The 14,875-nt window shown below is 39.1% G+C and overlaps 1 protein-coding gene across 2 annotated transcripts; it reads left to right on the forward strand.

The window, feature by feature from the left end:
- The first annotated feature begins 841 nt into the window (after positions 1 to 841).
- nxf1a (nuclear RNA export factor 1a) lies at positions 842 to 14,123 on the forward strand. Of its 2 annotated transcripts, XM_059346087.1 has the most exons (23): positions 842 to 1,512; positions 1,614 to 1,707; positions 5,195 to 5,254; positions 5,996 to 6,206; positions 7,070 to 7,235; positions 7,327 to 7,410; positions 7,520 to 7,624; positions 7,807 to 7,887; positions 8,085 to 8,154; positions 8,423 to 8,511; positions 8,662 to 8,769; positions 8,895 to 9,004; positions 11,393 to 11,429; positions 11,648 to 11,716; positions 11,941 to 11,996; positions 12,179 to 12,286; positions 12,503 to 12,561; positions 12,658 to 12,773; positions 12,886 to 12,928; positions 13,020 to 13,098; positions 13,396 to 13,578; positions 13,674 to 13,734; positions 13,831 to 14,123. In XM_059346087.1, the coding sequence occupies exons 2-23, from the start codon at positions 1,647 to 1,649 to the stop codon at positions 13,867 to 13,869; spliced, it is 1,995 nt and encodes a 664-aa protein (XP_059202070.1). In that variant the 5' UTR covers positions 842 to 1,512; positions 1,614 to 1,646; the 3' UTR covers positions 13,870 to 14,123. The 2 variants fall into 2 exon arrangements, with proteins under 2 accessions (XP_059202070.1, XP_059202071.1); XM_059346088.1 differs by lacking the exons at positions 842 to 1,512; positions 1,614 to 1,707; positions 5,195 to 5,254 and adding an exon at positions 4,697 to 5,127.
- Positions 14,124 to 14,875: the final 752 nt, after the last annotated feature.

Below are 14,875 nucleotides of genomic sequence, written 5' to 3' on the forward strand. Positions count from 1 at the left end.
CTGGAAGAGACAACAGAGAAATGTATTTTGTCTGAAAACGTAGAAATACGGAGTAGAAGTCCACTCAAATCCATAGAAATGTGATGTGGTTGTCTTGCAATTATACATCAGGCATGTACATACTGTGAGAGTGCAACAGTGTTTTGTTACAAGACTTTTTTTCTTTTGTGTTCCGTTTTGTATCATTTATAAAGGCCCCAAAATATTTTTTTGGGCAGCAAAAACTGTGTTTACAGCAGCAAAGGATGCTCATTATAAACAACCAGACAAACACGCACAGGCCCGTCTGCTCAGTCTTTATATATTATTAATTCTCTGTCACATTAATTCAGCCCTGTCATTTTATAATAAATCACCAGTAGGTTACAGATGTTGTATCCACTAAACAGCTTCGATCTCAGTACATCATGTTGTGCAGACAAACATTGTTCAAACCGACAAAACTTTATTTCAAATCTAGTTGAAATCTCCAAAGATACCAAATATGTTCATAGAGTGGCATCAGAAAGTATTCAGACCCCTTCACTTTTTGCCCACTTTATTGTGTTGTACATTTAATTAATAAATTGATAAAATTGCCATTTTTTGCACATCAATCTTCAATCAATAACCCATCATAACAAAGTGAAAACAAGTTTATAGAATTTTTTGCATATTCATTAAAAAAAAAACTGAGTGCTGAAGCACTTTAAATTATGCTGACATGCATCCTGTTTGCTTTAATTATCTCTGAGATGTGTCTGGAACTCTGGAGTACACCTGTGGCAACTTGAATTGATTGGATTGGACAGAAAGGCACACACCTGTGTATATAAGGTTCCCCAATTCACACTGCATGCCAGGACAAAAACTGAGCCATGGAGTCCAAGAAACTCCCCGTTAGACCTCTGTGATAATATTGTGGTGAGGCATAGATGAGAGAACGTCATAAAACCACTTCTAGACTTTAAGTGTTTCCAGGAGCACAGTCAGTGGCCTCAATAATTGTAAAATGGAAGTATGACACATCAGAAGTCCTCTGCAGAGAAAGAAAACCTGCAATAAGGTTGGCAAGCAAACTACAGATGGCCATTACTTTGTTTCTAAATATCCCTAAAACCGTTTGAAAACATTTAAACATTATAAACCTGTTAGGGGGTATTTGTTTACTCAATGGCTGGAGCTACAGCTATATTTTATCAAATATAAAATACGGGTTTTACCAGCTCCAGTGAACGCCTCATGCCGGTTCCAGTCAGGTCCACCAGGTGGCGCCATACTGTAGTTCGAGCTGCAGGGACGTGGACGGGACAGTCTGACCGGGACAGTCTGACTGTGACGGACACCAGCGGGGACTGCAGACAGTAGGCAAGGGGGTATTTGTTTCCGATCATATAATCACGGGAAATAATACCACGGTGAACGAAATTAATCGGTAATTTTTGGTTAAATCGTGACTCTGAGTGCCACGTGATGCGCAGCTGGATGCCGTGCTAACACTGACAGCTAGCTAAACTCGCTCACACGTCTGAGGTAAATTTGCACAAACCATATAAATTAATTCAGATTGAAGACCAAAATCGAACTTAAACATTTTAATGCTTTTACTAACGAGAAATGTTCCATTCTGACAGTTCCTAAAGGCTGCAAGAGAAGAGTTTCTCAGGATGCATCGTGCGCCTCAGGGAAGCTACCACAACCTGGTGGTGACTCGTGTTTTAAATGATGGTGAGTTTTCTGCACGATTACATCCAAGTTCACAGCTACAGTTCAGTTTTTCTGGGGGCTTTTAAATGCAGTAGTTGTGATTCTTAAAATTCACTTCAACCGGAATAAGTCTGATAGGGATAATATGTCAAATATTTGAAAATAAACTAAGCTCCGTTACTATGGACGCTGCACCTTGGTGCTGTGCTGCGTTAATGAGCGGCCATATTCCCCTAATTTTATTATCTCATGGTTGAAGTTGGAAAAAGTAAAAGCAAGTGAAAAAAGTATTAGGTATGTAATCATACATACTTTTGAATTAGTCATGTAATAAGATAAATTATATATGCGCATGTATATTTTCATTATGCTATGGAACTTTGAGTAATAAAAAGTAGTAATAAATAGTTTTACTACTAGGAGACTAAATGTACAACGGAGTACTATTAATTAAATATTTACGAGTTTTTTATCGTAATTAATTAAATATTTTCGAGTTTGTTCTCATAATTAATTAAATATTTTCGAGTTTGTTCTCATAATTAATTAAATATTTTCGAGTTTATTCTCGTAATTAATAAAAAATTTTGCGAGTTTATTCTCGTAATTCAATATTTTCAAGTTTATTCTCGTAATTAAATACTTACGACTTTATTCTCGTAATTAATTAAATTTTTTACGACTTTTTTCTCGTAATTAATTAAATATTTTCGAGTTTATTCTCGTAATTCTATATTTACGACTTTAATCTCGTAATTGTTTTTTTTTCTGAATGTGGCCCTAATACTCCTTTGTTGTTTATGTTATTCCCTAATTTATTTATTTTTTAATGTGAGAGATATGCAGAGTTTGATATGGATATGGAATGTACCGAATAAGATAAATGTTTTTTAAAGTGTTTTTTTATTAAATAGATACATTATAGATATTTTAATATCCATTACTTTTTCCTATTTTTATTTTTTTGTGTATAAATCGCCATACTTGGTTAAATAAGTGACATCTTTGATTAGCAAATGACAATAAATATGACTATATCACTAGAATGCTAAATTATATACAGATGAAAATGAGATTGATTTGACAAAAAAGAAATCAGGTTAGAAATGTCTTCCCATAATTTAGTTGAGAAAGGGCAAGACCAAAATAAATGAAAAACATCTTCAGGGTCTCCTTTACAGAAAGAGCAGTTTAAGTCTGTCATTCTTAAATCGTTGTAAAAAAAACTTGAAATGGGTAAATTCTGTGAATTATCTTAAAAGATACTTCTTTAACCTTATTGATTATATATCTAGCAGGTAAATTCCAGGGGCCTCGTGTATCAAAGAGTGCGTAGCTTTCATGCTGAAAGATGGCGTACTCCCAAAACTAGAAAAGTACAAACTCACCTCCTCATGTATCAAACTGTGCTTACGCCAGGTTCAGCGCACCTTTCCTTGATACATCCCAACCAGCTGGAACTGAGCGCACATGCACGAGCCACCAACCACGCCCCGGCCCCTCCCGAAAATGAATACGCAGATGACATGCAAATGACTATAAATCGCCGGCATGCCCGCTGATTATCGACAAAACAACGGCAAATCAACTTACTGCCACTGCGCGCAAGGTGGACGTGGTGATCTCTGTGGTGGAGGCAGGAAAATTAGCTATTTGGTGCCTCAAGTCTGGGATCAGCAACAAGGTTGTTAACGCAGCCGGATCAAAACCTGTGTATCTGTGAAAAATGTGTGCGCTCCATAATCAGAATCACAAGAGCTTTATTGATCTCCAGAGGGAAATTCGGTATATATAAAATAGTAGAAATAGCAGAATATATAGACATAAGAAAATATACAATCTTAACATCAAAACATATAGACTTCAGCATACTATCATTGCACAAGTAAGCAGCAGTACGCATGTGAAGTCTAAAATATGATAATAGATGAAAAAAAATCATCTATCCCCTCATATTTATAATGGGTTATTGATGGTGGAAAACAACATTTTCCCTCCATTTTCCGAGAGCTATGAACTATAAAAATAATGTCAGTTGTGTGTAGTATGAGTTTAGACATGAAACACGTTTTAAATAGAGCATAAAAGACACTAGTTTCTGCCAAACAAAAGTTTGCGGTGCCACCACACATTCTCACGGCACCTCGAAAGGTTGCGGAGCGGTCCGCACATTCTCATGGCAAGTTTACTTTTCATACATGTGGCGTGTGCGTACACAGCGTTGATACATGAGGCCCCAGATCTTTTTCTAGTTAAGGTTATTCCAATAGGTTGTTACATATGGAGTTGATACGACTTCTTCCTGAAATATAGAGCGCATATTACGGTTACTATTACGTGTAGAGGAGAAACAAATTTGGCCGATTTCAAGTTTGGTTGGATCAAAGGGCAATAATGATGGATTTTGTATTAATGTACTTTTAAACAACATAATTACACCGAGAGGGATTGCATTTATGACAATATTAAATCCACTAATAGGAATTGGGATTCTATATTTTATGATAAATTCTTGATATGTAAGCAATGACCCGTTTAAGGTAAATAACTGATGAACTAAGACTATATTGTGAATAAACTAATATATATATAAACCTATATATAATGTCTTTATTGTTCCATATGTAGTATCTATGCAGGGAAAAATTATGTTTGTAGATTAATGACCAGGAAAGAAGCATCTGTTTGTGAAAGTTGGATAATTTTAAGGGGATTTTTTCAATATTGTAATTACAAAATAAAAGGAAATTATGGCCTCCTAATTCAGAGAAAAAAAAGTTTGGTATGAAGTTCCAAATTGAAGAGGGGTTCTTAATGAAGACCGGTGTGAAAGACCTGTCGCTGTTGACAACCTGATGGAGTGACAGCGGCGACGGCCAATCACACAAGGAACGGCAGAGCCAATCAGGAGCTTGTGGGCGGGACTAAACGAAGGGAAACAGGCTTCAGCCTGAGCGGACAAAAACAGCCTTTTGAAGAAGTGCCAGGGGTATGTCCCCTGTGTCCCCCACCAAAACACGACGCCCGTGCTTGAAGGGTTTTTAAAAAAAATTGTTTTTACATGTTTTCGTCAGGGATTCAAAAGTTTTTAGTTTAATTTATCCGCGCCATTTTCTTGCCCCGGAAGGGAAACTGTGTAAAAGGTTGTATTTCCTTTGTGTCGCCTTCAACGCGCAGTAGAAGAAGCTAGCCTAGCCTAGCCTAGCCACCAGCTAACGCTACGGTAGTTAAAGAGCACTCTGCACGGCGTGCTCGCCTTTGTGTTTTTCTCCCAACAACATACTTGGGATGTTGGGACTTCTTCCACAGCCTCGCGTGTGTGTTTGGTGAAAGAGAGAAACGGAAGTGCTGCTTGTTTGTCCCAATTTTCCACCCAGGGCTGTGTGTTTTTCATCTAACACCATTCCAGGAATATGGCGGACGGCGGTCATTACTACAACGGTAAGACAGCCTGCTCACTTCAGCTTTCACCTCACATCCTGTGTGCTGCTTTACCGTTTTTCTTCAGACCGAGGGGACTCTATGGTGAGGAGAGAGGTCAGGAACTCTGGTTGCATGGTCAATAGAGGTAAAATTATAGCTTGGCCCCTCAGGAGATCTCATCATGTTACATTATAGAAGTATTTGCCCAGTGCTTTATTACTACTGATTATTTATGTTACATATTGGTTTTTATTACAGTACAGTATTACATTGGTTATTATTAGTACCAGAGAATTGGTTGTAGTCTTAAAAGAGAATTTAATTCAGTTACTGCAGAGGTCAATAAGGCAAGGCAAGATTCTTTTTAGTGGCATTACTTATATAAGATGTGGAAGTTATTTTTTCAGGTTTTAAATTGTTACAGGGCCAGCAATAAGAAAAATTGTATCTCCACAAATTCACTGTCTCATATTGCATTATTTAATATGATTTACGGTCATATCCAACAAATCCACAATGAATTTTAAAGTTGATTAAAATACATTTGTGATTTAACTTTTTTTTTTTCAGCACTGATGGCTATGCCATTGTATTAACAAGTGATTTGTAAAGATCAACAGGTCATTGGTTTCATGGCTTGATGATTGTCAATCACGTTTTCAAATTATTTAAAAAAAGATAGATTTAATGTTACCGAGTGTGATATTAAAGTCCTATGGTCAAATTATGTTCCCTGATGCTGCTTTTGTGTTTGATAATTGACACTTAAAGCAAAAATGTATCAATTTTCTATTTAGAATTGAAATTGCTACACCTCTATTGTGTATGTTTGTGGTGTAATAAATAAGAGTAAACCGACTAACTTCTGTGCTGTTCTCTTTTGCAGAGCATGACGATAGAACGGCACCACAGCAGTCTCGCAACCGTAAAATCAGAGGCTCCCACAAGGGTCAATATAATGACAGGTTCCGCAGAGGCCAGCGGGGAAACCACTCTGGAGGCTTCGGAGGTCCTGGGCCACGGTCTAGGCTTGATGATACTGATGTCGATGTAACTATGAGTGACAGCTCTCAGGACAACAGCTCCCAGCAAAGATAGTAAGTGTGGCTAAGTGACTGACACATTATGTGTTCAGTAAAACATTGTCGGTAACTGTCATCATTGAGGGCCTGGAGAAGTCTGTAAAGAGTAGGACAGAATAATACATTAAAAGCAAAATACAAACTTTGTATGTTTTCTTTGTAATATATGGCTCTTGATGCTCTTTATGGAAAGTATCACACACGGACAGCAAAACCTCAATTCTTTCATGTGGCTCTGTTTCAACTGCTTTGGGACATCCTAAGCTGTCTGTCACAGGAAGAGAAAGTGGAAAAATACAGCCCTTTTACTTTTAGCACCCTGGGCTGCTTTCAAGTTATGAAACCCACAGTTTGCCCGCTCAAATAGTACCTCTGGGGGGGAAAAACATAAGTGAAACTGTGAAAGTAAAATCAGCTCAGTTTTGTAGCTTTGTTTGTCTATTCTACTCCTTTTATCTTGATGCTGTTTTGTTTGAACTTACTGATGATTCGTGTGCTGCACATGCATTTGAAAGACTGTTCAACTTTTTAGGGATCAAGTGTGTGCATTTACCAAAAGTACACTGCAGTATTTTCCTCCACTAATAGTGCATTATGAAAATGTTTCTGAGAGAAGTTTACTTTGTTTGGTTTTGGTTTAGTATGGTGTGATACACATCAATTTCAGTGGCAGTTCGTGGCGTGCATGCAGCATGAAAGGTAGATGAGATGAGGAGATGGCTTTGCTTTTATGTTATAAGGTGGGCGTAGGAAGTAGATCAAAAATGTTTAAGCTTTAAGAGTAGGGGGAAAACACTGAATATAACAGTTGTTTTTCATACAGTAGACACTGGGTATAGAAGGATTATTTCTAATATATGGCCTTGTTTTGTCTTCAGCAACCCATATGGAAGGGGTCGGAAAGGGCCAGATGGGCGCTTTGGCAGAGACAGGCGACAAGGCAAAGGGGGAGGAGGTGGTAGAGGAGGCGGCTTTAGAGGAGACAGAGGTGGAGGCGGCAATGGAGGAGGTCCAAAAAGCCGGTCAGGCTGGTACAAAGTCACGGTGAGTATAATAATAGTTGCCACAGAACATATAGGCTTGTACCCCGTAACCTGTTAAAGAAGATCCTAATTTGTGTTGTTCTGTTTTACAGATACCACATGGAAGAAAATACGACAAAAAATGGTTATTGCAGGCTCTTCAGAACATCTGTACAGCTACCTACGCACCTGTACAGGTGAGGCCCACACTTTCATATGATTACTACTTATTAAATCACAGACTTTTAATGGCAACTGTGTGTAAATTAATTTTCATTATGTCTGTTTCTCCCCCCGTCTGTCCAGTACCATGTTGACCATAATAGGGCCCACTTCTATATTGATGATTCCAATGCTGCCACTGCTTTGCACAAATGTTCGCACAAGATCACAGACACAGATGGTTATAAGGTATGTTGAGTTAATAATGGACATCCAAAACATAAAGTCTTTCAAGGAGATAGCTTCGCTTAAATTGATCAGTCTTCTCATATGTATCATCAGGTCATGGCAACATCCAACACTGTTAAAAATGGTAGACAATACTTTATTTATGAATCTCTCTTATACTATGTGATGTTTGTTTCTTCAAGGTGGAAGTGCACGTCAACCCCAGCGGTCCACCATCCTTCCTCCTCTCTGACCTGAAGCCTGAACATTTGGAGCACCTAAGGGTGAGCTAGAAGAAGAGAAACTATCCTAAGAGTCTGAACAGGGCAGACACGTAAATTATATTTTAAGCTGACTGTTAAAGTCTCACAGATACCTTGGTTAAAGATGTATTAGTCTTGTAAGGAGTATGGATCAAAATGTAGATTAGTGTTAGAGAAATATGCAGATTTTTTTAATGTTGGCTGTTTATCTTTCACAGCAATGCATGGCAAAACGTTTCGATGGCTCCCAGCAAGCACTGGACTTGAACAACATCCGAACAGACCCAGGTAACTAAACTCTCTCTTAGCACTAATTAAACCAGAATCTGGCAATCCGTCCCAGACTTTTTGTCACAAATTATAATCTGGTTGTGTTTGTAGAATTCCTGCTAAACCATCGAATTATACAAGATTTTTTCTTTAATAACCTGTGCTAAACAGGGATCTAGTAAATGGCCACTATGGTGTTGTTTTGCATTTAGCATGCAATAGATGATGCAGACAATCTGGGGATTTTGTTTAGTATTTTAATGGCTAATTTTATTTCATGCGACAGACCTGGTGTCCCAGAACATTGAAGTCATCTTGAACAGGAAGTCCAGCATGGAAGCTGTCATGAAGATCATTGAAGAAAACATTCCAGAGGTGAAATTAATACGGCAGATGTTGTTAATATTGTTTGCTGAAAATGAGCTCCAAAGCAATATTCTGTTGTCCTAATTTGGCGCAGCTGCTTTTTAATTTTGGTGATTTGTTAAACTAAATGAGCTTACACGTCTTTCTGTCTCTTGACAGCTGACCGGTTTGAACATGAGTAACAACCGTATTCACAAACTGGACGAACTCACTGATTTGGTTACCAAGGCGCCGAATCTGAAGACCCTCAACCTTTCCCACAATGAGGTGAAACTAGCATCTCGTTTGATTAAGCCAAAAATAAACAGACCCTTGAGAATTTGGGTTCCTATCCTCATTTGTTTTTAAATCCCCTGCTCACATCGTCTTGTTCTGTTTGTGTGCTCATCCAGCTGAAGTCAGACCGGGAGCTGGACAAGGTGAAAGGCCTGAAGCTGGTGGAGCTGTGGCTGAACAGAAACCCGCTGTGTGACCTCTTCAAGGATCAAGCCTCATACATCAGGTCAGTCAGCGATTTTGGGGGATGAGGGGAGAAGATTTTATGAACGAGACGGTGTTGTGACTGTTTGGTGTGGGTAGGGGTGTCCGGGACTCTTTCCTGTTTGACGATAATGCAGCCATGAAAGAAGATCAAGCCAAGCCTTTGTATGTGTGTGTAAGATGCCTGTACAATAACTGAAACCATTTCACCAGCAGTCGAGGGGAATCGTTTGGATCAAGCAGAGCCAGCTGACCTTCACCATAAACTCCCTGTGTTTGTGTGTACGTGTGGAGAAAAACACTCATACATTTTCTTTTTGGCCATTTTTACATGTTTCTTTCCACTTGATGATTTAACATTTCCTTCTCACACTGCAAACTAAACATTTCTTCATTTCTTAAATCCACAAGTTGCAAAGAGGACATCGAACCACAATGCACTTTAAAATTTTTTTACCTTTCAGCTTAAACCTGAACAGCCATCTTTTCTCTCTGCCAGTTAGTCAGCATCTCTGTGGGACATCCTTTCAAGCTTTGGTCTATTTTATGGTTCTCGGTGACGCTGTACACAGCACTCCCCTGCTGACATCCTGGTTAGACAGACCATAAACTACTGTAAAACACAATTTCACTGCTTTTTCTGAGAAGAAACGCAACAAAGACATTCAGCTTGACAACCCTTAAACACAACTGTTAACTGCTTTAAAAAAAAAAAAGTCTCCAACAATCCTTTGAGCAGTACTGCAAAATGGTGTAGGTTGTTTATTGGAGAGAGGGCAATCAACAGCTGTCTTGACAAATGTTTGGATGATGCAACGAAAATCCACAGCCAGTGATTTCCCCTCCCCTCGTAACACCCTTGCCCATTCGGCCCCCTGTATGAGGCGAGTATGGAAGGCTGGATAGCCGATGACGGGTAAGATCCCACCTCGAAACCCCGGGACAACCTAAGGCAGGCACAGTCACGATTACTCGGCCTCAACCCCCCCCGTGGGCTTTGACTCACTGAGAACGTGACAAGAAGAAACTGAGAAGATGGGGCTCGACAGAGAAGCTGTTGGGCTGAGGCGGAGGGCTACGTGTCATTATCAATGACCAGTGATGGGCCAAAGAGAGAAAGCAGTCTCCTCCACTAAGTTGGTTTTCTTTGGCCTAAAAACAGGCTTCTGCCGTTGAGTGAATTAAGTGGAGAGTTTGGCAAATGCCCTTAATTAACTTCTGATGGAAATGTGTTCTGAACTGGAAATTGAACTCCAGTTTTGCCTGAAATGGGCCAAATGAAAAAACATAAACACTTCCTCTTCCAGTTTATGATGACTGTGACCAGTACAAAAAATGCTCAAATAAAAGCAGACAGAGCGGAGTGGAGAATTCTCACACTTGTCCGATGCTTGATGACCTCCCAGTACCTCTGTAACTAGAGACTTGGGTCCAAATTAAGGTTGAAAATAAAAAGCTTACCGATTGAACTCTAGTTGCTGCTAGTGCATAAAGACCCATCTCTTCATAATTGATGGTGGCTATGTACCTCGTATAGGCATCAGTGATGTAGATAACTGATAACTGCTATGCTTGTGCAGCTTGAGAAGGTAATAGGATGAGTGGTGGGACTGCTGTGTCCAGCTCACCCTGAGGCCAGCTGTCCTTTTTGTTCTGCTCTGTTCTCAGGTTTTTTTTTCTTTGCTGATAATCATGGGCACAGACACCGACAAACTCACTCACATGATGGATAGTTTGTTTGTGCGAGTGTTTGTTTGAATTTTACTTTACATTTTTTTCCCCAGACCCTGTTTTTGTTGTGTTGTGACATAGACTCATCTGTTTCCCAGCATCTTGGCCAGGATTTGGGGGTGGGACACCGAGGTAACCACCTCTCTCCCAGCAGTGCATAACATCTATATTACGCTAATTCAAAATGGATTTGTTTGCTGGTTTCAGCGCAGTCTGGTAGATCGTGATTCCGTGCATGTTTATGTATGTGTTAGAAAAGTGTGCTTATATTGCTTCCCCATGTCAGATCTGTGTATATCTCCATATTGGGGGAGAGGGTGAGTATACCTGCTGGTAAGTACTCTTTGGGGAGGGAGGTGTGAAAGGGCACAGCATGAAACTGGAGGAGGATGAGGACATGAATGATAGTCAATTCCTGGATTAACTTGTAATAAAAAAAGACTCAATCCCTTGTGGCAGTAGTTATACTCCATTTTCATGCATCTATACATGGCTGTATTGTCTCATTCTTACAGCCTATCAGAGCACGATTACCCAATCTGAAAGGCTGAAAAATAACATTAAATGAGTCAGCAGGTGTGACTGACAGTGCTATCTACAATGTAGAGCATGAATGATCTGTTTGTGGTGTAGTTTCGTGATGATAACTTTCCTGCTCTTGGTTTTTGCTTTGTGCCAGTGCTGTGCGGCAGAGGTTTCCACGGCTTCTGAAACTGGTAAGTCCACACATTCATCTCCTCACTTCATCTATCTGCAATCGTCCTCCATCCTATTATGTGCTATTGTGAAGACTTAAAATTGTAATACAGCAACTACTTTGATCACAGATTCATAAGGATCTGTCTGATTCAGCTCAGCAAGTTACCACTCACATAGTTAAAAGTTTGACAATGCTAATTTTTCTCTCGTGTCTTCATGTTTGGTGTCTTTTTAGGATGGGAATGACCTCCCCCCGCCCATTGGATTTGATGTGGAAACACCCACCACTATCCCTCCCTGCAAGGTCACTAGATTTATCTCCTGTGATTCATTATTGTTACACAAACTGATACGGATTTTTTTTATTCTGGGCTACATGAAATTCAGTAAACCCTCTTCAAGGTGTTATTCTTTAGTAATTAATTTAAGAAGTTTAAGCTGCATTGTCCTCCTTAAGATCAAAAGTCTCAAAACGATTTTTTTCTCCTTTCTGTACCTGACACATTTTATCCCCATTTTGAAATCCAGGGAAGCTGTTTTGGCTCTGATGAAATCAAGGTCCTCATCCTTCGGTTCTTGCAACAGTAAGTTTTTCCTTTTCTCCATGTCACAACAGTCAGCTGAGCATGTCTGTTTGAACGCACTAGTAATGTGACCCATCTAGCGACGGATTCACCAGTTCTGCTTTTAAAACAACTTCAGTGACAGAAAAAGATTTGTGGTGCAAATTGCATCACAAGTTAAATGACATGTGACTGTGTTGCAGGTACTACAGTATATACGACTCCGGTGACAGGCAGCCACTTTTGGATGCTTACCATGATGGAGCATCGCTATCCCTCACAACGCCTTACTCCACCCAGAACCCTTCCAGGTAATATCACACACACCTGTAAATATGTAACAACACTTAATTACACATTGATGAATGGGATGTACAGTTTTTCATTGTCTCTGCAAGTTAGAATTAGATTTGGTGGTTTGTTTCAAAGACTTTAGTTTTCCATTGGCTGCTTTATTCCCTGATTCCACTCCGGTCTGGATATTCGCTGTATTCACGTTGAGGCCATCTGTCCCTCTCTGGTTTTAGAAGCAGTCTGGGAGAGTATCACAAAGACACTCGGAACCTGAAGAGGCTCAAAGACTCCAGTGAGTTTACCTATTGAGCTGTTGGCCTGTCAAAGTGTCTGAATCGTTGAAACTGACACACTGATGTTACTCTTTTTGAATCTTGCCTTTCTGTAGCGATACGATTTCGACTTCTGAAGCACACACGACTGAACGTGGTTGCTTTCCTCAACGAGCTGCCTAAAACTCAACACGACATCGCCTCATTCACCGTTGATGTAAACACATACACAGTGAGTTTGGTTTGGTTTTTGCTTTTTAGCCAGCACTTGTCATTAGCCTTTTTCCTCTCACTGTGAACCATTTATTTGATTTAATTTTGCAAAAACTGTTTTCCATCTACAGAACACGCTACTATCATTCACGGTGAGCGGCGTCTTCAAAGAAGGTGAGGTGTTTGATCATGCTTTAATGTTTTGTTCTCGTCCACTGTAAAGATTTTGATGTAGTTGCTAATGAGTGTCATGTTTGTTGTTCAGTTGCGGTTGATGGTAAATCCCGGGAGTCCACCATGGCTTTCTCCCGAGTCTTCGTCACAGTCCCAGCAGGGAATTCTGGGTATGTTTAGTGAGCTCCAAGGGGCTCATATCATCTTCCTGTTCTTCACATTTTCCTAGAGGAAGGGTCTAACTACTAAATTAGTCAAGATAATTTTGTGTCTTCTAGAAAATGAACGAGCTAAGAACTGAACGGTGGCTAATGGCTTATTTTTTTGATTGCCACAGCTTGCACTTGTGAACAGATAACATCAGTTTGCAGGCTTGGTAGCTAATTAAAGTAGTGGATTTTTTGAAAGGAGCTCTACACTGTACTTCACCACCATGAGATTTCTTATTTTCTCCTCCTGTGCTACAGTTTGTGCATCGTCAACGACCAGCTTTTTATCCGGATGGCCACAACAGAGGAGATCCGCCGAGCCTTTGTTGCCCCCGCCCCGACTCCATCTTCCAGCCCCGTCCCCACCCTCACTGCACAGCAGCAAGAGATGCTCACAGCCTTCTCATTGAAGTCTGGCATGAACCTTGAATGGTCCCAAAAGTAAGTATTCTTTTGTGCTTGTGGTTTTGGTGTTCCACTGCATTATTTTTTTTCCTTTTTAATTTAGAGATATCTAAATGTTTTCTCTGTTGCAGGTGTCTGCAAGACAATGAGTGGGATTTCAACAGAGCGGCACAGATTTTTACTCAGTTAAAGGTAACGGAATAGTTCATATTTAATCTTCCTATATTTCCATAAAGGTGTTGTCAGTTTGATAGCAATACCCTAAAATGCTTTTTCCTTTCTTTTCAGACGGATGGCAAGATCCCAGACGTTGCGTTCATAAAATGAAAAGTTGAACATCTGTCAAATAAAATCTGCAGTAATTTTATTTATGGCTTTTCTTTTATCCTTTTTTTTGACTATTACAAATAAGTACATCACGTTTACTATTTCATTTTAATAGCCAAATGTCATTGTAACCTCAGTTTTTGGTTAGAAGTCACTACGTTTTCATAGGAATAAACACATGGTCAGTGGTTTAACTTGTGTTCATGCTGATTTGTTGTATTATGTTTAACAATAAAAATATTTTGTTACGCAAATGTTACATTTCACTTGAGCCTCTGATTTTAGAAATGCCAGTTTCACATGGAGAAATATCCAATTACAAGGTTTTAACTACTTCTCATCTACATCAATATATGAAGTTAGACGCTTGTTATGACAACTGAGCAAAGACAGCTGAGGAACACTGGCAGGTCCTGAAAAAGGGTTAGTAAGCAAATACATTTGAGTGTAAGAATGCGGTTATTACATGAAACTTTTTATCCCAAAGACAAAGTGACATACAGTACCATTGCGGAGTTAAATTTCACAGATTTGCAGCTAGTGGTAAACTGACAAAAAAAGTCATATTGAGCTGAAGTGATGGCACAAGTCATATTTCTTCACAACTGTTTATATATTTTTTTAAACAAATATAATAATCGAAGCAGCATACTTGAACAACAAGAGAAAGTAAAGTTAAAAGTATTTACTTAAGGGGATTCATCAATATATAGCTATTTATTTGGAATCTTAGGGCACTTTTTTTAAGGCTTGAAAAAAGATTTTCAAATAATTTTCAAATGACACAACTACTGACCAAGTATTTCAAATTATTTTATAGTAGAAAACACGTACATGAACAGTATAAACACACAACTGCTTATACTAGGGCTTTATAAGTACATTCAATTACAAAATTATAGGTTAAAATAAAAAAGGAGAAAATATGGAAAGAAACAATGTATGATCGGTCAATAAAAAAATATCCAAAACAGTTGGTTATAATTACTTTCTTATTCCTTGGGTC

This window comes from Centropristis striata, chromosome 12, assembly GCF_030273125.1.
Source record: "Centropristis striata isolate RG_2023a ecotype Rhode Island chromosome 12, C.striata_1.0, whole genome shotgun sequence".
Taxonomy (NCBI): Eukaryota; Metazoa; Chordata; class Actinopteri; order Perciformes; family Serranidae; genus Centropristis; species Centropristis striata.